Below are 26043 nucleotides of genomic sequence, written 5' to 3' on the forward strand. Positions count from 1 at the left end.
GATTAGCTGCGTGGTTTACCAATGTTATTATTTTTCTAGATTGATATTCCTATGCATTTGTTGTGTTGTTGTTGATTTACTGACTTATCTTGCTTATTATATTGATGTATTAACTGCTTATTGTAAGTCGTTTTGGAGTAAAAGCGTCTGCTAAATGTCTAAACTGCTCATGTTCTTTGTCTTCCCCTTGATGCCCTCTGCAGACTCTTGCCAGACCATGAAGCTACCCTGCATGCTCGGGGGGAGGCTCTCTCCCCCTCTACCTCCCAAGAAGGTGATGATTTGTGTGCCTCTAGGGGGGCGGGGAACCTCCCCCTCTCCGTCCCCCATCCCCCTCAGCACCTTCGCCCAGAAGTGTCCCCCACCTCAGGGCATGCCCCCGCACCACGGCACCCTGCTGCCGTCCCAGCTCCACCACAGCCACGGCCACCCGCTGCAGCTCCAGTACGGCAGCATGCACCACCCCAGCCGCATCATCGAGGAGCTCAACAAAACCCTGGCGCTGTCCATGCAGAGGTTTGAAAGGTTGGTGACTTTGAAAATGAAGTAGACCATACATGGGCAACTGGCGGCCCGGGGGCCACATGCGGCCCCCACCTTCACTTAATGCGTCCTGCAGGTTAATATTGGAGTACTGATATATTATTGATTTCAGCTGTTACAATTCCAAACATGGAGAAAATGACCAGCTTTAATTACTTCAGTCTATATCTATACTATAATTTTGCGAATGTCTGAGTGAGTGAGTGTCTGTCTGTCACAGCGTTTCTCCTCGGTGGCTGGAGCAATTGATCTGAAATCGCATCACCATAAGCATATGAACACACCTGACATAACTGTGAAGCCCGTTTGTCACTTTCACAAATCGTATGCTGTATATTAGCATTTTTATGGTGTATCTACTATCTATTCTGCATCTAGCATGAGGCACATCTATTCTGCATCTAGCTTGAGGCAAAATGTTTAACCAGCTCTGTGTGTGTGTGTGTGTGTGTGTGCAGGCAGGTGGGTGTGTGTGCAGGCGGGTGGGCGGGCGGGCTGGGGGGGGGGGGGGGGACAGTATCTCTGTAGCCATTAAACGAAACGGGTTTCTTACATTGATGCTCCTACATCATGCAAGCACCAGTTAAAGTTACTTTCCATCCCTCATATACTGTGTGCACAGTGCACATCCCATAACCCACACACTGCACATCATTTTGGAGCTCATATCTTTGAACGGGTAAGGCCTAGTTAGTAGCTAAATGACTAGCATACTGTTACTGTATTTTTTTACGACTATTGTTTTTGTATTTAAGTTCATAAAGTTAACATAAGAACATATAAATGCATTTGACATTTTAAAACAAAAGAAGAAAAAATAAAGTAACTTTTTGGGATTCCAATTAAAAAATAGCAAAAATAGCAGATCTACAAGCTCAAAATGCATCGCCCTGCGACGCGTTTTGAGCCTGTAGATCGGCTATTTTTGCTATGTATATGCATTGTGGCCCTCTGGAGTGAGTGTGAAAATTTAGTGGCCCTCTCAATCATCAAAGTTGCCCACCCCTGAAATAGACCATGGGGTGCAACAGTTAATCGAACTAATCGGTTTGATTTATAAAATCACACTCGTGTGTGTGTGTGTGTGTGTGTGTGTGTGTGTGTGTGTGTGTGTGTGTGTGTGTGTGTGTGTGTGTGTGTGTGTGTGTGTGTGTGTGTGTGTGTGTGTGTGTGTGTGTGTGTGTGTGTGTGTGTGTGTGTGTGTGTGTGTGTGTGTGTGTGTTCGTGTGTGTGTGTGTGTGTGTGACAGCGCCCCTCCCTTAACATGTGTGGTCAGAAAAGGTTACTGCAGGCGACAGACAGACAGACACACAGACAGACCCACACACGGCCACGTATAGGAGCGTTGTGACCACCGCTCAAAAATATGTTGATGATCAATCATTTAATAAAATGACAGATTAATAATCTAATGTCATTGTAGGCAATATATTTTCCAAAAATATATACTGTATTTTCACAATTTTTCATGACAGTTGTGCGGAAAAGTATAAAATGGTTCTTAATTGATTTATTGATATATGAAAAATAAAAAATACTTTGATTCATTTAATAAATGATAGAATAGAAAATAATCTAGTTGCAGCCCTAAAGTAGACCCTAAGAGCTATCCTCTTAGCTGGTCCTTCAGTTGAATTTACCCTTCTGTACGCAAGCACAAGCTCTGGGAACAAGATGACCGCATGCTTGAGTCACCCGGCATGTTCTGAAGTTTATGAAGCACAGAGAACATTTGCAGAGGTTGCGCAAAACTAGCTGGAAGACTGTCATGACTGAGTGCTAAGCAGGATAGGATATGAATAGGCACACAAGAAAACATGACGTTGAAGAAAGCAGATCGCTTGTACTTGAACAGTGGCATCCTGTATCCTTGAGCCTGCAGCAGCCTGATAAAGCTGCACACATGGCGTCACAAAAACATTGCTGTTGCTGTCGGGCAGAAATCTTGTACCTCTATACTTTACATTACATAACATTTTGTAAGGGAAAGTGATTAAGACAGGGGTCTTCAACGTTTTCAGGCCAAGGACCCCTTAGCTGAGAGAGAGAGAGAGAGATGAAGCAGTGACCCCCGGATTCCATATACCGGTTTCATCATTTGACAGCACAATCATCAGTGTATTTTGGATTCATGCCATTTGTGTTATCAGATATGTAACCACTTGAACCATCAATACTTCATAAACTTGACCTTTCATCTGTACTTAGTGTGCTCTTTTTTCCCCCCTCTACACCAAACCTCTTTTCCGAAAATTGCCGATCTACAAGCTCACACGAGGCGTTGTGAGGCGTCTGGGCGTCCCAGACGCCCTGTTGAAGACCCCTGGATTAAGACTATTTGTGGCTTTTATAAATATTTTAAGTTTAACCATTGAAAAGTATTACAATGTTTGACGAAATTATACCTATTATATTGGATCCACTGGAGTTCCTTTGTACAAGATTTCTTCCCGATAGCCACTACTGCAGGGGTCGGCAATTAGATTTGGCCTCGGGCCAATTCTTTTCTAAGTCATGAGCTGGCGGGCCAGAACATAATAATGAAAGGCTAATTTAGGAAATTGATAGTTAAACATTAATGTTACTGGAATTCCAAGACAGACTGCCTTACAAGACATAGGCATCTGTGATTTAAAAAAAAAAAAGATAAAAAGAATACAAGCGCATTGCATACTGTAATATTAACAGGCTGAGATAACACAATGTCTTGTCGATGTGTTGAAGCATTGGGTTTAAAACATTGATTGTTCATCTTGTCTTGTGAGCACTCAGTAGCTTGAGGTAGCACCCAATGCTACAACAACAACCATCCTACCATATTGAAAATTCAACTTTGTAAAAAAGCAGTTTTGGCCCGCGGGCCGCCTATTGCCGACCACTGATCTACTGTATATGCTTATGTAGCTCCTAGAGTGAATGGTATGGTTGTTCGAAAAATTATACATCCTGTACTGAGGAGGTGCGTGTCAGACCTCCTATATATTTTAACATTTACTTGGTTGATTACCTCACATTATCTCTTGTTTCTGTTAGATACGCTGACGGTTCTTGTGCTGCTGGGTGATTTAAAAAGAAACACAGATATAACAGACTTGAACCTTTTTTAGTAAAGATACTAGTATGATGCTCTGCTTCCGACACACTGTATAGATCTGTGCTAGAACACCCACTTCCGCAAAGCATGGCCTTACCGCGTTTGTAATGGTCTTACCTAGGGATGGGACAATACGCGATATTATCGTTTATCGTGATAAAAAACACTCGCGGTAATCATATCGTGGAGATTTAATGTATCGTGATATCGTCCTCCGTCATGCACTGGGATCAATTCACCTACTTGATATACTTTTTTTCACTCTCAATCAAACGTCTTTGCCAAAAAATAGCCGATCTACAAGCTCACAACGCGTTGTAGATCTGCTTTTTTTGGCAAATGTTCCGCCCCAGGATAATGGATTTTGATTATCGCGATAATATTGTAAATCGTGATTTCTTTTGTCACAATAATCGTGATATGATATTTTCATATCGTACCATCTCTAGTCTTACCGTTATTTATTTATTTGAAAGGATAGGGTAGGGGATTGGATATTATGCAACATACACAGAAAGATACACAGAAAGACATGGCTTCACCAATGACTTTAAACGCTGGATAAACCGTTATTTATAGTCAGTCTGAAAGCATGGACTATTGCATAACATCATGCATTGTCGTTGGTTCTTCAAATGGTTCATTTGTTTAGCACTTGTTATCATTTGAGGTACATTCAGCTACGGTCCTTTTTTATGGTAGGTGCTGAGCCGTAGTTTGTGTTTTTCCACTTTATGTTATACAAGTTGTGTACGTTGTTTCCCTTCTGTTCATCGTAGTTGAAAGGCTTGCAAGGGATTGCGTAGCATTTGTACTTTATGTGTATTTGCACCCTTCGTGTAGTTGAATACTCTAGTGTGATCCTGCCACATAGCTTCTGCACAAATGTTTCCATTCTTGTCTTTCTGGCCCTCTCAATACTTGTTTTTGACCCGTGGGCATCCTGTCAATGCTCCCGTTCGCGGCTCCGTGCGACGCAGAATATTCAGTGATTTTTTTTCAAAGGTAGGCCTACGTGAAAAATCTTTTTGTTGTCGCAGAGAATGAGTTAATAAACAGAAAATAAACATTCAAGGGTATTTCATGAACTCTTTGCTCCTGTGTCTCCCAGCTCTGCCTTACATGGCGGTGGACAGTGTGCTCTCCTGGACAGGCGGGACCTCCCGTTGGCTATCATAGACTGTGACGACGACAAGGAGAACATGCCAAATGAGAGCGACTACGAGGACCTGCCCAGCATGTACAAAGATGAAGAGGACGACGATGAGGATGATGACGACGATGAAGATGATGACTCCATATTTACAAGTAAGCGCTATTGATAGATGAGATAGATCGATACCTTTACTTTATTATCCCAAGCCAGGGGGAAAATCAGTTGCCCGGAGGCAGCATAGCAGTATAAGGATATTTACAAAGTTACAGAGAAGTATGAAAAGAATAAAAAAAGAACAGAGTACATTAAAGAGCAAGGTACATCAAAGAAAGGGAACGAAGAATATAAACATGAAGTGACAAAAACACTCAATGCTCAAAGTGAAACCGCCAACTTAAACAAAAACAGGTCATTGCGATTGCAGAATCATTTTTGATGATTTTTAACCAGCATCCATATTCTGTGGGGAACATTAGCCAAATTGGCAGCACTACAAGCTCTTGGCAAAGAGATTTGGTGTAGACGAGGAAAAAAAGCTGTCCAATTAGTGACAGCTCTCCAGTTTACCAAGTCCAGAGGGTTTAAGTGGTCACTGACACTGCAGAATCATTTGATGGTTTGTAACTGGGCATTTTGGCACAGCAAAATGATTTTGATGGTATTTAAGTGGTCACTGCGACACTGCAGAATGATCGTTTTCAAGCTGTCAGACGAGGAGTAATCACAGTACCCTACTTTGTTCTCTAAAAAGAACAGTGTAATGTGTATATTGGACCTTGCTAATGCTCACAATACCAGAAATCTTGATCGCCTCTTGACTTGATTGTTTAAACATGACATTATGGGCCGCTATGCTCGATAATGAGCTTGATAAGCCCAAAGCTTTTTGAGAAAATGTTTGTATTGTAACAAGACAATTACAGCCCCTAAACAAAGACATCATGCGTGATGACGTACGTTAACTCTACTTAATAATTCACGAGGTCAGAATGATTGACAGGTGCCTGTGTCAATCAACTTCAACTACTTCAATGTGAGCTACTCCCCGCAAGCTGTTGGTTCGTGTGCCTACCCCCTTCCCCCGCCTCCCCCATTCGTCCTCCCCGCACAGCGGAGCCAGTGTGTTGCGCTTGTGGTAGTAGAAAATATTCAAACGAGAACTTTGAAGGCCGAAGTAAAGAAGGGTTCCATCATGTGAACGGCAGTATCACATTCAGCCAATCACAAGCTGCGGCCGACATCTCATCTCCTATGAACACACATTGTTTCCGTAGCCGCTGCCATGTCAGTCTATGGGAACGACGATGTGTCTCTCAGCGTCACTCGTCAGCCCGCCCGTCTTTACATATTAATGTCTTCAATGAGTTATGGCCCGTCTACTTTTTGACCGTAGAATCCCGTTCCCAAGGTAGAGAATAACTGGTTTAGCAGATTTGATGTCCCTGCAAGCTCTCTTGTAGGGATGGGACGATAAGCGATATTATCGTTTTTCGTGATAAAAAAACACTCACGATAATCGTATCGTGGAGATTTAATTTATCGTGATATCATCCTCCGTCATGCACTGGGATCAATTCAACTCTTATTTGCCGAGCTGCATATCCGGTACCCTTTATAATTGGTAAAAGGTACTTATAATATACGTACTTGATACAGTCTTTTTTTCCCCCACTATCAAATGTCTTTGCCAAAAAATAGCCGATCTACAAGCTCAACACGTCACAACGGCAACGTGACACGCTGTGAGCTTGTAGATCTGCTATTTTTTGGCAAATGTTCCGCCCCGAATAATGGATTTTGATCGCGATATCGTAAATCGTGGGGTGCCCGCTGGCCTACTGGTCCAGGGGCATACCACTTAGGCATTGCCACGTAGGCATGGATGCCTGGCGGCGGCGCCGGTTCGTTTCCCGATCCGGACGTCACTCTCCATCTCTCCCCCCATTTCCTGTCAGTCTACTGTCCTATCATTAAGGACGAATCTTTGAATATCGTAAATCGTGATTTCTTTTCTCACAATGACGATATGACATGTTCATGTCGTCCCATCCCTGCTCTCCTGCAGTGATTGTGACTGACTGTCATTCCAGGTAGGTTGGCTGTGAAGGTGCTGAGGAAGGACTCTCTGGCCATCAAGCTGAGCAACCGTCCGTCCAAGAGAGAGCTGGAGGAGAAGAACATCCTGCCCATGCAGACGGACGAGGAGAGGCTGGAGTCCAGGCAGCAGATAGGCACCAAACTCACACGGTCAGTGAGATGCATGCACACACACACACACACACACACACACACACACACACACACACACACACCTCACACTAACGGAGTTATGGGTACATGTTAAGCCCCATCTGAAAAATGGCATAAATGGTTGATCTACAAGCTCACAATGTTTCAAGATGCGTAAACAAAATGTATTAAAAATACTCTTTTCACATATGACAACGCCACAGTGGTTCAATTAACATGGAGGATGTTACTGTGCAGTGTGCACGTAATCCTTAATTTTGCTTTCTTGTAAGCCAATTGAATATTACACTGCAGCCAACTGCTGCATGGTAGCTTTGGAACAGTGCTGCGCTTGGAGCCAAACGAGAGCTGTTTTGGAGCTCTGGTGTGATAACGGGATTGTGACGGGCCAAAAGCAAATGCACTCGTCAACTTCGCACCGTCCGATAGCACTTTTCTGTCACTTAATTTGTCCCCTTCAGTGTCCGATAAAGATAAGCCCTCCATCTCGTTAAAGAGAGCCTCTGAAGATGGAGCTGACCTAATTTCGGCGACGCATCATCTCTCTCCCTCCCACTCTTGCTCACTCTCTGAATCTCTCTCTCTCCCTCCCTCCCTCCCACACTCACTCACCCAGTCACACTCTCTCCCATTCTCTCTCTCTCTCTCTCTCTCTCTCTCTCTCTCTCTCTCTCTCTCTCTCTCCCACTGGCTGCCTTCCTCCCTCGCTCACTGAGTCACCACAGTTGATGTATGTATGTGCCAAATTATCACCACTACACTCCTCCACAAAACAGTTGCATATTTTCTTGTCCATACTGACACACACACACACACACACACACACACACGTACTGTGTGCAGTACAGTTATTGTACGTCACACACACAATGCAGCACACAGACACAGATTAAACAGGTTTGTGAATTCAGTGGATCACATACAACGCTTCCTCCCCATGGGTCACAATTCTTCATCCACACTTTTCTTTCCTCTGTTCTCGATGTGTTCTCACCCTATGAGAGCAAAGATGAGCTGAGGATGAGAGGACATGATGTTAAGCTCATAACGGGGCTGAGCGATATGGATAAAATCAAATATCAATAGTTAAGACCAAATACCTCTATTGATATTTATTTATTTAAAAAATGTGAACATTTTGCTATTTCCTTTGAACATTTCAAATTTTTGAAAGTATCAAATAAAATGGGGCTTAAGTTATTTAAAACCAGGAAAAGACAATACAACCCTTATGCCATGTCACGATATTACGATATCCAAAATCGCAGACGATATCCAGACTCGTATGGTCTTACAACCCTAACCCAGCCCTGCCCCATGACTAATCGCATCAGCAGCAACAAACAGAACGCTAGACAAGTACAATGCGAATGGAGGCATGGGAAATGCGGTTGCTAGGAAGGGGAAAGCGAGGGTGTCAACTAGAGTGGTTGGCACGCTAGCCTCTGTTCCCCCCACTGCGTCTGGAACAAGCTACGCTCCCAGAAGGCCCGCCCGCCTGCCTGCCTGCCTGTCGTATTCCCAAAAAAGCCCTGCCTCACTCTCTCCTTTCACCAGTGCAGTGGTTTTCAACCTTTTTGAAGCGGTGAAAACCGCTTCCAAGGTATAGCTTTGTCTGTCCCGTACATGTCCCGTGCATAGCTTTGCATAGCTTTGTCTGTCCCGTACATGTCCCGTGCATGTCCAGTCCAGAATGAAGAATTGAGGATTGGTCAAGCTTCACATGACAATTTAGCTCTCCAGACAAAATCATTAATTCATTCAACACTAAAAATATAGAACTAAAGCACATAGAAAGTATAGATCTAGAACACAGAATGTATAGATCTCGAACACAGATTTCATAGCTCTAGGACCATAGAATAAAAATACACCGCTTCACTTCAAACCGAGGTTTGATTTTTCATATCAAGGGCCATTCTGGAGACCACCATTTGATGAGATTCAGACCAAAAACGTAGAATATTTTGTTATAGTTGGATAGGATTTTGTCCACAATTCCATGCTGTTTACTGTAGATGTGGTACCAAAGGACTGATAACGGGTCAATCAAAATAACAATTCTTCGACATTCTCAATTATTCTATACATTCTCTAACTGTGTAGACTTCTTGTAAATTAAGCAATGCAGGTGTTTAACAATAATTTAAAGATCTATAAGGTTCCATTTGGTTACCAACTCCATGATTTAGCTGGGGACCACTTGGAACCCCCTGAAGGACCACTGGTGGTCCCCGGACCTGCACTAGTGTCATCAGAAACGTTATTCACAATGATGTGCCATTTGTCCACCAGCACAGTCCTTGGTGTTCAGCCAATCAAAGCTGATCACGATAAATCCTGGTGTAGGACACACTGACCTCTGCACTGTTCTCTCGTCCTTGTTCCCCACGGGGAAACCCATGGAAGTGTAATGTATTTACCATTCATCAAATGGTTTTATCACATTGGCCTTTTCCTAAAACCATGTGCAATTCCTTGCATAATGTCATTATGGTGTGGGTCCTGTGACCTCATACACACAGACTGCCGCTTTGTTGCATAACGAAGATGACAATGATGATTCGTGGGGAGATTAAATTGTAGGGGATTGTTTAGTGTGTGTGCAGGGATGGTTGGACATTGATCAGATGTGTACAGCCAGCATTGGGAAGCGAAGGACTCATGCAGTCCCCTCCCCATCTTGTTTCCCTTGAGTGGGTGCACTCGAGCATGGAAAAGACACGATACCAGGAGGGGCGAGACAAGCAACTCCTTATCCTGATTTATACTACATGTATGGTGCATGCTGATCTACAAGCTCGCCGTACCGTGACACGTTGAGAGCTTGTAGATCGTCTATTTTCTTTTTGCTCAATGGAGTACAGCCCTGAGGCTGCAACCCTGAACTTGACTTGACAGTTCTGCTGTTTGACAGTTGTCAATCAGCTAGACAGACTTATCATGTTAAAATGGACCTGTGTATTTTCACGCTTTGAGTTCAACATGGTCACGTTGTCTCCAATCCATTTACTATAACCTTGCTGGCTGCCAGATTTGTCTATTTTCTGTATGTGAATTACAGAAATTGGAGATAATTTAACACGTTGCAAGCCGCGGCAGAACCCTCTGAACAGAGGTAGCGCCGAAGAAATAAGCCATTTATTTACAAACATGTTTTAAAAAAACAAAGCCCACATGATAACAACACGTACTGGAGTGCTCGACACAGCGTACATATTCATCCTGCAGAGGTCGGCGATCTTACTTTGGCGAGGCGGAGGGGAGATCAATTCCATTCGTTTACGTGCGGCGAAGCAGGGAAAGGAGCGATAGAGAAGCGGCGCCCGAACGTGATTGAAACCGCGATCCACGAACAGAGACAAAGACCAGCCATCTTGTTTGAGCTTCTTGCTGAGTTTCAACACTGGGGAGAGGATGAGGCTCCTCCTGGCCAGCCATCCATCCAGAATGTGAGTCAACGGCGTGGCCTGCTGGATATTAGGAGTATCACACCCAGCACCAGAAAATGACTGTCAGAGCATATTAACCCTTTCAGATCGCTCCAAAAAGACACAGAGAAGAATTTCCGATGTTTTTTTTTTTTTTATTATAATTTATATCAAAAGTCCGGGAATAGACGGCGTGGCTGATGGGACCCAGTAGGAAGTCCGAGGGAGTACGGCCAGGCTTAGAAGGTGTTAAGCACAAATCTCACTAAACTTTCATGAAGTAAAACAACAACTTATTGTGAGCTTGTTGATCAGCTATTTTCAGCATGTGACACCAGCACAATGCCAATGCATTGTGAGCTTGTAAATCGGCTATTTTCAGCATGTGACACCAGCACACACCAATATTAATGTCTTTAGACCTCATGCACTGATGTGCATGTCCATTCCTCATATAGGATGTGTGCAGCTGTTATGCTCCACAATCCAGCATCGGCACAGGCTGATTATCTGATTTCTTTTGGCACTCGTCTCCATGTTGCACTAGCCCTCTAATGCAGCTCCTAATGCTTTATACAGGGTTTCCATGGTCATGAAATTCCTGGAAATATTTTGAAATTAAAAAGTATTTTTCCAGTACAGGAAACGTTTTGGAATTGATCAAGGGTCCTGGAAAAAATAACTATGCATTGTCTTTCGTTATAAATTTTGTTAATTCTGAAATGACAAATTAAACATTGGCCAAATTGTCAAATATTATAGGCAGAAATTGTGAAAATAGCAGATCTACATGCTCACAACGCCTCGCAACGCAAGGCGTTGTGAGCATGTAGATCGGCTATTTTCACAATAAAACCGTGTTATACAAAATTCCTCAACTCTCTTCAAATATGATAATTTGGGGGGTCACGGCCTGAAAAGGTTGAGAACCACTGGCATACACTACCTGTCTTTGGGCATTGCGCATAGGAGTAAGCGACTCGTTATTGAGCTGAATTATTGTTATATAGTCATGGAAATCTGGTTAAATATTCTGGAAAGGTTTTGGAAATTAATTGGTAAAGATGTGTGGGAACCCTGTTTATACTTCGTCTTACAATCCAGCACTTGTAGATCGGCTGTTTTTGACACACAACATGGGCAAATTCAGCAGTCTTATGTGTATGTCTAATGCCGTGGGTTGCAGAATTTTTTTAAACGGTGTACCAATGTGGTTGTCATGAGCGAGCACTTCAATGAAGATGAGTTGCACAAAACAAAACGCAAACAAATCATGTTCTCAGGTTGGCATTGGTCACAAAATATTACATTTTCTTTTATTACAGGAAATATAAAGGAACGTCCAGTCTACATAAACATATTTGGTTCCTTTGGGACTAGCTAACTAGGAAACTTTGTATTACATCAAACTCAAGAATGCCAGAATGGCGCTAAATGTCATTTTTGCTGACACGCAGTCCTTCAAGCTGTCTGTTGGATGACAGGATTCGGATGGATGGTGTTATGGTAAAGAGAAGTGTCATTGCAGGAAATTACTTAACTGGCAAAAAACGCTTAGGAAGAGAAACTAGCCTAGCCTTCCTCTGAAGTTCACGTGATCACAAAGGCAGCAACTCAGTAGATTATTTACTACCGTTTTCAAACTATCTATTACTGTTTGAGCCATGCTTGCTGAGGATTTCTGTTGGACGATGGCAATTGGAAGTAACATCACCATTGTGCAGTAGGTTGATATTTACACAATGTAGCTGTAATTTAACTCCGGACCCATAATGGTCCATATTTACACTCACAAATGAATACTCCTGGTTTTACTGTGAAGGTCTCTTACAGATTGTGTTTATTGTCTCCGCCAGGCCGAAGGCATGACCAAGACTGTTTTTGTGTGTGTGTGTGTGTTTCTCTGTCTGTGTACAGCTAATCTGTAAAGCGACTTAAGGTACTAAGCGATATATAAGTCTGAATTATTATTAATAACAATACATCAGGGGTGCCCACACTTTTTTGACCGGAGAGCTACTTTTAAAATGTCCAGCTCAACATGATCTACCCTCCCCAAAAATGTACCTGGGGGGGGGGGGGGGGGGCTTTGGAATAGTAGCGGCACTGGCGTTAAGACAAACACACTTGAAAAGGGAAATGGAAGTGATACATACATGCTTGAAATGGGAAATGGAAGTGATAGGTTTTTGGGTTCTTTGTAATGCTACTGACTTGAAACCAAAGCATTGCATTGGGGGGGTTTGCCTACTTTAGAAGCAGTGAAGGGAGCTGACAGGCAAGTCAAGTCACCTCAATTCAAGTGACAGATGCCAAAATGAGGCTTTTTTTTGTTTTTAATTTCCCTTTATATTGGGGGCATGTTATGTGGCTGCACAGCCTTTGTGAACTACCGGTAGATCATGATCTACCTTTTGGGCACCCCTGCAATACATTATTATTTTGTGAAACTTTGCATACACATTACTTACTACCAGGCCGATTTTATTTTATTTTTTCCCATATTGGCCTCATGGTTTCTACCTATAATTGGTGTAATCGGCATTAAACTTTGCATGCACACTCCCTAGAGGCCAAGGAAAGGCTGTATGTTTTTTCCAAACATCTATCCGATTAATTCATTCATATTTCATACTAATCGGCTAAGATTGCCTTCTACTACCTGGCCTGGCGGAGACCTGTTCTCAGAGGAGCAAATTCTTCTAGTTATTCTTTTTTGTTGTTTTTATCCATCATTATTTTTAGTGATTTCTAAAGTGCTTTTTGGCAAACTTTTAAGACATTATTTGACAGACAGTTGAATGTCATCAGTGCCATTGACTTGTTAACACCGGGGGAGAGTAGGGGAGTGACATGCAGCAAATGGTTCACCCGCCCGGGAATTGAATTGGTACGTGCCCTAACAACTCGGCTATCGGGTCACCCCTATTTGTATGTATATTTTCATCTGTTCAAAGTCTAGCCTTGCTGAATGTGCATTATCGTGCAAGGCTGTGCTGACCATGAATGTGTCTGCTGACCATGGGGGAGTGTCTGCTGACCAGGGTGGGTGGGTGGGTGTGTGTGCTGAGTACTGACCATGAGTGTGTTTTTCTGCAGGCGGTTGAGTCAGAGGCCCACAGCTGAGGAGCTGGAACAGCGGAACATCCTCAAACGTGAGTCGTTTGCTTTTCGTAGCCAAAGCATCATTATCAAGCTGCCAAAGTCATTTTACACATGGTCATAATTTATCCTTTTATTGTATGGTGCTTGAATAAGACCCTAGCTCTAAGACCCTAGTTGTAACAGCCTTTTTATAACATACTGGTTCATACAGGTAGCCCAGTAATGTCACTGGCCTAGTTACATGACATCTAGTGGCTTAAGTCCAATAACCCTCTCCTTCTGGGTTCTTGGTGTAAACCCCTTAATACAATAAATACAATACATAAATGACCTTTATTTACCCAGGGGAGGTTGCTGAGCGCACATGCTCTTTTTCAGCCATGTCCTGCTTCACACTCGCACCTATATTAAAACATCAGGAGTTGCCCGCATAGTTTTATACTGTTTGGTCATTTAGTATTTGTTTTAATCTATAGTATTTGTTTTAATCTATTTCATATTAATCTACTAATGTGAATTAATGCAATTAATGTTGTAGTTTTATTGTGTTTTCGTTTTTGATGCGTTTGTACCATGTCATTGTGTGGACTCCAGGAAGACTAGCTGATTGCTACGGCATCAGCTAATGTGGATCCTTTTCAAATAAACAAATACATAAATAAACATTGAGCAGCTCTACTTAAGCAGTTGAGAGTGTGGGGGGCGAACCAGGAACATTTCGGTCACAAATGTGCTCCTCTAACCTTTAGGCCGCTGCTGCCCAAATATTTGAGGCTGGCAAACGGCAGGGCTCCCTGAAGAAATCCGCTCTGTAGCACGGAACTCTCTTCAAAGACCATTTTCATAGCAGTTCCCATCATCCCAGTGGCTCCTGTTTCGATTGGCGCAGCCACTCCAGAGTGATGTCCACACCACAGTACAACCACGGTTACACAAACCGTGGGCTTTACTGGGTTGCAGTTCTACACAGTATTCTGCAGCAAGCTATATATTTAGCACAGACATTAGTGCATTGTGGCTGCTGAAGGCCTTGTTATTTGGAGCAGTGTCCTGGTCTGCCTCCAGTAAGTTTTGTGTTTTACTTTTAACTCCTCCAAGCTGGAGGGTTCCTTTGCTGGTAATTGGTTTGGAATCTGCCCAGCACTAGATCCTCTAGTGAGATGTAAGCATTTTGCCTGAAAAATATGAGTTTGTGTTTTTTTGGGGGGTGAGGCGGGTTTGAGCAAACACATTTTGCTCCAAAATAGGACGACTTTTAGCATTGAAATGTTATTTGATCTCTGTCTATATCAGGGGTCTTCGATGTTTTCAGCCCAAGGACCCCTTAGTTGAGAGAGAGATGAAGCGGGGACCCCCACAACCTTATCATTTCATCGTTTGACAGCACAATCATCAGTTTATTTTGGATTCGTGTCAATTTGTGTTTTCAGATATTTAACCACTTGAACCGTCAATACTTAAAGGGATATTTCACTTTCAAAAAAACGTTTGGTCATTTTATCATCTAATCAGGCTTTTATGAACACCCTGAACAGATTTTAATTAGCTTGATTCAATATTTAGATATTTGATGTAAATGTTATCAAGTCCTGCTCCTCCAGGAGGGCCCCAACACCCATTGTAACTTCAAAGTCCATTATAACCATGATAGATTCATTAAAAACACCCATTATTTTTTCTGGTGACTCATACTATCCTCCTAATACGTGAGCAGGCCGTGTTTTTTTTTCTCCCCCACGTATTAGGAGGGTACTATGAGTCACCAGAAAAAATAATGTGTGTTTTTAACTGTATGGGGCCTTCCTCCTGGAGGAGGAGGACTGATAACATTTACATCAAATATCTAAATATTGAATGAAGCAAATTAAAATCTGTTCAGGGTGTTCATAAAAGCCTGATTAGTGATAACATGACCAAATGTTTTTTAAGTGAAATATCCCTTAATAAACTTGACCTTTCACTATGTTCTTAGTCTGCTCTTTTTCCCCTCTACAGCAAAGCTCTTTGCCGAAAATAGCCATTCCGCAAGCTCACAACGCCTCGCGCTTGTGAGCTTGTAGATCTGCTATTTTTGGCTAAAGTTCTCTGAATATAGACACTAGAGTTCAAGTGGTTAAGGAGAAAAACAAAATCTATCAATCAAAGATTTGGAGGACCCCCTGTAGTAACTGAGGACCCCCTAGGGGTCCCGGACCCCCTGTTAAAGACTCATGATCTAGACGTGATGTTATGGTTTTTTGGGGAATAAATTTTTATTTTGTCCAATCTGTATAACGTATACAATTGGGGTGGTTATATTTGGTTGTCCTGCTCTTCTATTGAGACGGCTTGTGGTAAATATTTCAGGAGACCAGGGTTCAAATCCGGAGTAGAGCAGGAAAGTGACATAGTGCAGCTTTAACAATCCTACAAGCAAAGGAAGTTTGGAAATAATTTAAGGCTTTTAAAAAACAAGACACTGAATCGCATAACTGCGGGTCTTCCTTGTGCCATTGAAAAAGCTTTCAGACAGTTTGTTAAATTAATTATCAGTTATCTAGCTAACTGGCTTGATTCCAACTACATGTTAACCTACATCTTAAAATATGAGTTGAAAACATTTCTTTGATCTAACTATTGTGGGAGAAATGTTTTCCTTAATCATTTTACATTGGATACAGTGATATGCATACATCTCTTGAATAATGCATAAATCAGCATATACTGTATCTTGAATAATGCATACAAATCACAATCTATGTAAAGCTCCTTGGATAAAGGCGCTATACAAATGCACAATTCACCAGTGATGTGCTAACATGATATTTGTGTGCTAACGTTGATAATGTTGCCTATGGCAGTGGTTCTCAAACTTCTTCATGTCGAGGACTCCCAAACCGATATGTATTTGGCAGACCCCCATCTGAAAATGAATTGTGCCAGGAACCTCCAGAAGAAAAGATGTATGTGAAAATAATTTGTTATAATTATTCACAATTTTCTTACGTATTCAATATTTTATATCGGCAATTTTCCATTTGCCAGCGTATAAAATATGGTTAAAGTGGTTACAATGATTGTGACGCCGTATTAACTAATTTTGCTGGGGACCACCTGGAACCCAACAGACCCCACTTTGAGAACCACTGGCCAATGGAGGTTCATTGTAGCCACACAGCAGTGTTAGTTTGCTGTGATTGGTCTAATTTCATGGGGACAGAGATAGAGAAAGACGGCAAGGCCCATTGGGCACCACACCATCATTTATTTTATAACGTAAAGGTGCACATATTGCATTTTAATCGATGCATTGCATTTTAATTATTCAGATATCTATTTTGATTATCTTAAGTACCAGCTCTTATGTCTTAACTTAAAGGCCTGTCTATACTATCTCAGACCCCCAAACCTTTTGTCGGAAAGGTCCGGTTCAACTGCAAAATGATGACACTCGCATCTTCTGAAAAGCATTAGCCCGAAATTACAGTTCGGAAAGTCGGAACTCTCCGACGATAGGTTCGGTGGTCGGAGACGGTATGGACAGGCCCCCAGGCAGGGGTCTTCAACGTTTTCAGGCCAAGGACTCCTTAGTTTAGAGAGAGATGAAGCAGGGAACCCCACAACCTGTACATAGATAGATTCCATATAGTTTCACTGTTTAACAGCACAATCATCAGTGTATTTTGGATTCATGTCAATTTGTTTTCATATATTTAACCACTTGAACCGTCAATACTTAACTTGACATTTCACTCATGTACTTAGTGTGCTCTTTTTCCCCTCTACACCAAACCTCTTTGCAGAAAATAACCGATCTATAAGCTCACAACACCTCGCGCTGTTGTGAGATCTGCTATTTTTGGCTAAAGTTCTCAGAATATGGACACTAGGGTTCAAGTGGTCAAGGAGGGAAAAAAACTTCTTTCACACAAAGATTTGGAGGACCCCCTGTAGTAACTCTGAGGACCCCCTAGGGGTCCTGGACCCCCTGTTGAAGACCCCTGAGTTAAGGCATAAGAGCTGGTACTTTAGACAATCAAAATACAGTAATAAGTGTTTATTCTTGCTATTAATTAATGTTTTCCTAAGCAGCCATTAAGCTCATGTGCCGCATGCCATACACCGTGCAATGCTTTACATAATGTGTTTTTCTGCAGCACGCAATGAGCAAGAGGAACTGGAGGAGAAGAGGGAGATTAAACGAAGATTGTCGCGAAAGGTAAAGCCCAAAATAGCTTGACAAAATTACGCAGCGTCTCAGGATCTGCACAGGTGAACCGCAGGCCAGCTCTCTGTGATTCTTTAAGGTGTTGTTTGGGTCACACATATAGTGTTTACCTGGCACAACAAACTTCAGAGCAATGAGTCATCCGAGGTGAGAAGTGAAATCAGCGGCAGTCCAAGTATTTCAGCCCTTACATCTCCACAGGGGGACGATCATGTCCTCTGTGCCCTTGACTGTTCAGTGGGGTTGTGGCCAGGACTTCACCACCCCATCTGGAGGTGTTGGGCATGTTCCTATCACCTTCAGTTGCGTGGTAGCACTTTGCACACAACCCAAGGGCAATATCTTGCCATTGTGCCAGGAATTTGTTTGACCTTTTAATTCCTCCTTAAGCCTGGCAGCACGTTCTCTGTGGATGACATTGTTTAATGCATTGGTTCTCAACCTGTGGGTCGGGTCCCCACATTATGTTGGGGAGGGGGGGGGGGGGGGTCCCCAGATTATTAATGTGCAATGTTTTCTCACTCAACAGTAAACAAACCAACATAGTTTAAGTAGAGGGCATATCTGCACATTTCTAAAGTGACAATTTAAGGACTTTTTAATACCTCTAAAATGTCAAAAAAATTGTCAAATATTAGATACAGAAATTGTGAAAATAGCCGATCTACATGCTCACAATGCCTCGCAACGCACAACAGAACCATGTTATACAAAATGTAATGCCTCAACTCTGCTTGTCAGGGTGGGGGGTCCCCAGTTAAAATATGATTACAGTATTTGGGGTGTCACAGCCTGAAAAGGTTGAGAACCACTGGTTTAATACTCAGTACTGCATGAGTTTGTGTGGTTTTAACACCTGGATCTCCACTGGGTTTTCAATCAAGCCCCCCAAACGTGCTTTGACATAATTTGTCTCTGAGATTCTGCCATTTCTGGTGGCAGACGTGTGTGTTCTCCATTAATGAATTGCCATCTGGTTGTGTTTGTAGTCCTTAAGCTGTATTACAGAGGCCTGTACCTCCTAACCAGATTACAGAAATAAAACCATATAATGCATATCACAGTGGATGTTTGCATTGGTCTTTTCTGCAATGATGTTCAGCTAGTTAGAAAATCTTGGAGTTTCTAGAACTGCCGAAACGAAGTTTGCCAAGGCAATCTTTTTGTTTTCTTCGCAATTATGTCATTTTGTTAACCTTGCCAAACTTTTTTTCCATGAGTGTTGCAGCTTCCACAAGTAATTAACAGACAACTAATGATTGATTGATTGATTGAAGACTTTATTAGAAGTTTGCATAGGAAAAGGTACAGTTTCATGACGGTACAGTTCACTGGTACAAGGTCTACTAAAAGGAGATCCATGAAAAGACTAAGCTTATTTCCACTGGAAACCATTTAAGTATCTCATATAACATTGAATGACAGACAGATAGAACACAGTACTATGCAGTAGATATGTAAAGAAAAACAAAACAAAGACAGTAATTCTTAAACAAACAGTATATACAAAGAAGGGGCAGGGGAGGGTAGGGTTGGGGCTAGGTTCATTATTACCAGTTGCGAACGGCTGCTGCCTGTAAGTGGCTTTTCAGGGCAATTTTAAAGGATGCAAGTGATCCACACTCCTTTATGGCCTTCGGTAAGGCTTTCCACATTTTGGTGGTATAGCAGAAAAAAGAGTTTGACCCTTTGTTGGTTTTGACTCTGGGTTGAAAGTGATCTGTGGCGCTGCCTCTGGTGTTGTAATTATGGACATCCTTAATGTTTATAAAGTATTTTGACAGGTACTTGGGTATCATAGTGGTGTAGTGTATCTTGTACACCAGGCCCATTGCAAGCTGCTGTACTCTGTCATCTACTCTGAGCCACCCCACTCTTAATTGGTGAGTAGCGGTGAGGTGAGTCTGATAGGGAAGGCTAAGCAGGACCCTAATTAGTTTATTTTGGGCTGTTTGGAGTTTAGTTTTCAGGGCTTGTGGGGCGTCACGATACCATACGTGGACTCCGTAGTCAAAGAGGGGCTGGATTATTGCACCAGCTATGGTCTTCAGTGTGTTAAAATTGACCATCGGGGCTATCCTCTGTAGGAAACGAGTTCGTTGGTTGATTTTATTTATTACTTTAGAAGTCATCTTTTCACTGGAAAGATTAGCTTCCAGGATACATCCTAAGATAACGAATACGTTTTCTGTGTAACACAAATTTACCGAACTGTGCCAATTATAGGTAGCCGGCATTTGTTTGAAAGCCAACACAGTTATATGAGAATCCCTTAGACTGCAAATGGGAAGTCCTGGAATCCCTTTGTTGTTGTTGCCCATTTTCTGTACTAATGATTTGCTCATGTTGTTTCAGCTCAGCCAGAGGCCCACAGTAGAGGAGCTGAGACAGGCTAAGATCCTCATCCGATTCAGTGACTACGTGGACGTGTCTGAATCTGAGGATTACGATAGACGGGCAGATAAGCCGTGGACCCGGCTCACCGCCGCCGACAAGGCAAGTACCACCAGTGGGACCCCCAGAATAGACTATATCAGGGGTTCCCAAACGTTTTTGGCTCGGGGCACCCCTATAAATATTTTTTTAATCCGAGGCACCCCAACATTATAATTTTCACTCCCGGCACCGTATATTTATAGCATATCGTCGTTGTCGCTTGTCGGGTGGAAACCTTGTATGTCCAAAACCGTTCATTTTGTATTTATCATCTATAACATGTACTAAACTAGTGAAAACTGCAGATCTACAAGCACACAACGCCTTGCATCGCGAGGCGTTGTGTGCTTGTAGATCGGCTGTTTTCACTAGTTTTGTGCAACAGTCTTGTATGAAGAAGCAGGGCTTTGCTTTGCCTAAAGACGTACACATTTGAAACTTGGAGATATGAGGTTTCTGCCTGACAGTGACGATATTTTAGTGATTATGTTGCAAGGAAAATGTTGAGATAATAGCCATTTTGGTTAGAACTGACTGAAAATAACTTTGTACTTTTTTAAATGTTTAAAATGATACTATATACCGTATATTCAAAATATTATCAAATTATCTAGCGGCACCCCTGGACTGCCGTCGCGGCACCCCAGGGTGCCCCGTCACCCACTTTGAAAACCGCTGGCCTATATTCACTTCATAATTTTGACTAGTACATCATCGCTGTCGAGCACACGTCAGTCCCTCGTCTCATTACTCTGACTACCTGGCCACACGTGCTTAGGGTTGCCACGTTTCAGCAGGCCTTGTTGGCCGCCTATGTATGTTTTGCAGTTTGAAATTGCCAATTGTTTCCAAAATATGAAAAAGTAAATTGTATGAAATAATGTAAAGTATGCATGATTTTAACCTGCTAAAATGTACCCTTCAACTTATTGTTTATGCCATAATGACACACACACATTTGGGCTATAGTAATAGTTGAAATTAATAGTTATTAAATGTCAATGTTCTAATCATGTATGCTTTACCTCATTTCAGACCATTTGTCAAAGCATATACAGCCTTCTAGGGTGCCCACTCTTTTAAAAGACGAATGCTTTGATTTAATTGACATGATTTCACATACCCTATAGCAGTGTTTCTCAAACTTTACAATTTCAAGGTCTCCCCTTGGTTCCATTTGCACAGTAACCCTTCCTGGCTTCTGTGGTGCTTGCTTCTCACTATACTGTGGCTAGTCTTGTAGGCTACACAATTTTTTGTCACACTTTCTAGTCAACCTTAATTTCCCCCCCCCCAGTCAGTTATCATGCTATACTTGCTATACATGCTATACTAGCTATACTTCTGACGTCTTTAGTTTTTTCTTTAGACATTCAACTCGTGTTCTGAGTCTGAGACGAGTGTCTTGACTCTGGTAGTAGCCTCCCTGACTATCGTCGCAGTTTGTTGTGGTTTGAATGGATCAGGGTGTGTGTGTGTGTGTGTGTGTGTGGGGGGGGGATCGTATCTTAGCAACACTGAAAGCGCCAACTCTCATTGGTCGCGACGTCCTGTCATGAGTAAAATGAGCTGCTGTTGAGCTGCCTGAGCACATTCTCAGACACCAGGTTCGCACAGCTGACAGCAGAGTAACACAGCCGGAGGGAGAGAGCCATGGGGAGAGCAGAATTACCGCAATATCTCGCCCCGTCATTCATATTTATTCCCAGACTTTAAAATACGGAACAAAGAGCGTCCTGTATCAGTTCATTGCGGGACACGTCTTTTAGTTTCCAAATACAGGACGATTCCGTATTTTACAGGACGGGTGTTAACCCTGCCTGCGGTTAAGGTTAGACAGACGAACGCAAAGTCAGAGTGATGCGCGCCGGAACAACAACACACACCCCGAGCAGAAACCTTGTATCTCCTTATTTCAACTCTGTTTCTTTGACGCGAATGAATGCCCTGCTTCATCGCACAAAAGTTGTGAAAATAGCAGATTGTAGATTAGCTTTTTTCACCATTTTACAAGGTTTTTAAAATGATTAAAAAAAAGGTTTATAAAATGATAAAGGAACGGTTTTGAACATTCAAGGTTTCCACCCAACAGCAATGATACAAAGTGGATGCCTGTGCTGCCAGAGTGCTCACAGCCCCTTGTTGCAGTTCCCGGGGACACAAACATTGGCGTACTATGAGTTTCTAACCATGTAGTGAATTCCTTGGGGTATAGTATACGTAACGGTATACTAAGATTATTCTTGGCTTGTTGTTAATTGGTGCTTTATGTGAAATTATCCATCCCTACCCCCACTGTAGCTGATACCAAAATAGCAGCAATATTCATAGAACAGAATCAAGACATTAAGAATGCAGCGGTTGGGGGATTAGTTATCCATTTATGGTATTTCCTCCTCAACCACGTCATGTGTAAAGACGCCCACCCCCCAAATTCTCCCAAGCAGTTATGTTGCTCACTACCCAATGGTCCATGCATCGGACTTTTAATTGGCTCAAATGAAGTCTATGCTGTACACGTGACGTGCAGCCCAGAACATCACACCTGGGGACATTTACCTCATGTAAAAACATGGAGAATGGAGAATCAGCAATGGCTTACGCAACAGTCCTTTTGCCTGCCCTTATATAAGGCAGTAATTGGACAGACAGTGCCCCAGGACCCTCTCTCTCCAGCCTCAGCACAGCTCTGCTGACGTTGGCTCTGTTCCTACCCAGTCAAATGTGCCTGCATCATCTAAGGCTGGCTGGGGTGTGGGTATCAGTTGTTCTCTGCTGAGGCAAGGCCTGGCTTTGTGACAACTGACCAGGGCCTGGGGTGTCCCCTTGAGTCATGCTGATTGCAAATTGAATCCACACAACCGGATATATGCGGTTGCACATGACATCACACAGACTTCAGGCTAATGACATCACATAGACTTCAGGCCATTAGCACCAAAACCTTTTTCAGATTTTACCACACTTGGTCGCCAATAAATCTGTCTTTTCGTTGTTTAATATCAGACGGCCATCTGATACACCCCGCAGAAATGCAGGGACTCAATTTCCCATGATCCTTCGGGAGATGCAGTCATCCGGGTATCTGGCTTTCCATTCAGACCAATAGTAGAGAATTCAGAAAACTGGATTTATCCAGGATTCTACTCCCCAAGTCGTCCAGACCCAATTTTTCTTTACCGGGGGAAAGAAGACATGATCGTTGGATAACAAGTTCCAAGGTCATTTCTAAATCTGGGCGTGATGATTAGAAATGAGTTGTGCTTCCCCCTCGCTATCATTAGGGTACCCCTTAATACAATCTGGCAACCCATTTGGTAAACAAAAGGGGGGGAAAAATATGTTTTATTTGTTTTAGCATTTGTGGGCACAACCCTTTTTTGTGTTACAGGAACTTGAGTTTGGCTCCTCACCCTTTTCTTAAGTTGACGTCCGCCCGGAAGCTTCTGTTTATTCCTACTTACAACAACATTACATGTTTAAGGCAGTAGTGCTGATAGATTCTACTCTCAGCAGAATCTGTCATGATTAAAATGGAGTTTGAAGTTAGAATGGGTTTATGTTGGAAGGAGGTGTGTCTGATAAAATGAATATCAAGTATTTAAATACTGTCTGGGGTGCTCACAAAAGCCTGAGTAGATGTTAAAATGACCCCCCCCCCCCCCCCCCCCCACCCCCCCCATTTTGACATTTTTGCTAGTTTGAAAGGAACAGTCTATAAACACAGCAAGATATCTGTCTAAACACCAGAGCCAGAGCGCTCTGTCTTCTGGTCTGTGGAATGTAAAATAAAAGCACTGTTTACCTATTATGTGCCGTTTTCACTGCAACACTTAAAAATATAAAATAGGTGTGACTGTGAACCCAAAGATTTAGGATAAAAATTCAGGTATGACATTTTTAAAGTGTTAAATTGAACGATAATTCAAATTTTCGAATGGACAATTTACTTTTCGGGCAAGTGGGCATGACCTTTGGGCAAGTAGAAAATTACCTGTACTTGCCCGACGGGCAAGTGCCTCTGAGACCTTAGTGTTAACCCCTGGGGCACTGATCCAGAAAACGTGGGGAAACGCTGCTCTATGTTATATTTGAAAGGGAAATGCAAAAACTTTGGAGGGAGAAAATAAAGTGTGGAGCAGAAACACTCATGACATTAAATGGCTCGTGAAGAGGACTGTGTTTCCAAGCTAACGCTCGCTGTTCCGTTGTCTCTGCAGGCCGCTATACGGAAAGAACTCAATGATTTCAAGAGCAACGAGATGGAAGTGCACGAATCAAGCCGCCATTTAACCAGGTAATTCTCACTCTGCATCTTTTGGTTGCCGTTCAAACTGAATCAAGCGTCCAGGCACATACCACATAGGCTCTAATGCAGGGGTGGGCAACTTTGATGATGGCAAGGGCCACTATATTTCCACCTTCACTCCAGAGGGCCACAACGCATATTGCTACTTTGCCAATCTAGTATCTCATGAATTGGAATCCTGAATATATGTAAGCAATTTACCCCGAGTGAGAGGACATTATGCTCTCATAATGTCCGCAGTGAGGGTGTTATCGGACGAGGCGCAGCCGAGTCCGATAACACACTCACTCAGGACATTATGAGAGCATAATGTCCGACCCCGAGTGGTAAATAGCTTTTCTACCACTTTTTCCCGTATACATGAAAGAAAACACATAGTTGTAACTTGCAAGGATCTTAAGTTACAATCATTATTGCCTATAAAACTTCCGCGAGACAGCAGATAGTTCCACCAACAACATCTTCTACTCACCAACAGATGGCGCCAACTCCATACTAATCCATGCGTCTAGCTTACAGCTAAGCTAACGTCAGTTAAAAGCACCGTTCCGGCCGTAAATAGAGGCTGTTCGCTTCCAGAAAGGCATAGGTTCAGAGAAAAGGGGCTTTAAAGTTGGCGGATTGCATTGGATCCAAATAAATCGGCGACGATAGTACGCACGTTAGTAAACATAGGACCGCTGCGACCTTCATTTGTTGTTTGGGGGACTACCTCCTGAAGTCCCCGGATGTACACTGAGGCGCATTGATCTCGGACACACAACTTTGCGGCAGTTGTCCTCTCATAACCTCCGGAATTTAGCCAATCAGAATCCAGTATTTGAACACGTGACTCGAAAAAGTGGTAGAAATATATATATATATATATATATATATATATATATATATATATATATATATATATATATATCTTTTTTATTGGAATCCTGAAATGTAACATTCTGATTTAATTTCAAACACATTTAATTATACACTCATGTTAACTTTATGAACTTGAATACAAATACATTGGACATAAAAAAGACATTTTAATACTACTATACTAGTCATTAAGCTACTAATATAGACTGAAGGAATTAAAGCAGGTCATGTTTGGAATTGCAACAGCTGAAATTAATAATATATCAGTATTATTTATATTAATCTGTGGGCCGCATTAAGTGAAGGTGGGGGCCGCATATGTGGCCCCCGGGCCGCCAGTTGCCCATGTATGCTCTAATGCCTGGCAGCGTGTTGCGGGTTCCGAGTCCCGACGGCCTGTGCTGCATGTCACTCCCCTCACTCTCCCTGTTTCCTGTCCACCTACTGTACTGTAAATAAAGCAAAAAGCCAAAAAAGATATATCTAAAAATTAAATGTATAATCTATGCTCCATCGTACAACTGTGTCACTTGTTGAGGAAAAAAAGGTAAAAACACTTTTCAACCATATCCTCATAATTGTTCCACACTAAGGTCATAAGATATATTTTTCAGCATCTCAGATCTGGGCTATGATCTAAATGATGAAAAC

General features: G+C 42.4%; 1 protein-coding gene across 1 annotated transcript in view; it reads left to right on the forward strand.

Annotated features, from left to right (window-relative positions):
- Window positions 1–24523, forward strand: part of LOC308285615 (phosphatase and actin regulator 1-like) — a gene marked incomplete at both ends in the record, with an annotated part of 42327 nt that extends 17804 nt beyond the window's left edge. Inside the window, 7 exons of the mRNA XM_080726430.1 lie at window positions 204–525; window positions 4749–4945; window positions 6884–7040; window positions 13574–13629; window positions 17716–17777; window positions 20142–20282; window positions 24443–24523. Coding sequence (XP_080582556.1) covers window positions 204–525; window positions 4749–4945; window positions 6884–7040; window positions 13574–13629; window positions 17716–17777; window positions 20142–20282; window positions 24443–24523 — 1016 coding nt within the window. The remainder of the gene's footprint in view (window positions 1–203; window positions 526–4748; window positions 4946–6883; window positions 7041–13573; window positions 13630–17715; window positions 17778–20141; window positions 20283–24442) is intronic.
- Window positions 24524–26043: the final 1520 nt, after the last annotated feature.

Source organism: Nannobrachium achirus (genome assembly GCF_963921795.1).
Source record: "Nannobrachium achirus genome assembly, chromosome: 5".
Lineage (NCBI taxonomy): Eukaryota > Metazoa > Chordata > Actinopteri > Myctophiformes > Myctophidae > Nannobrachium > Nannobrachium achirus.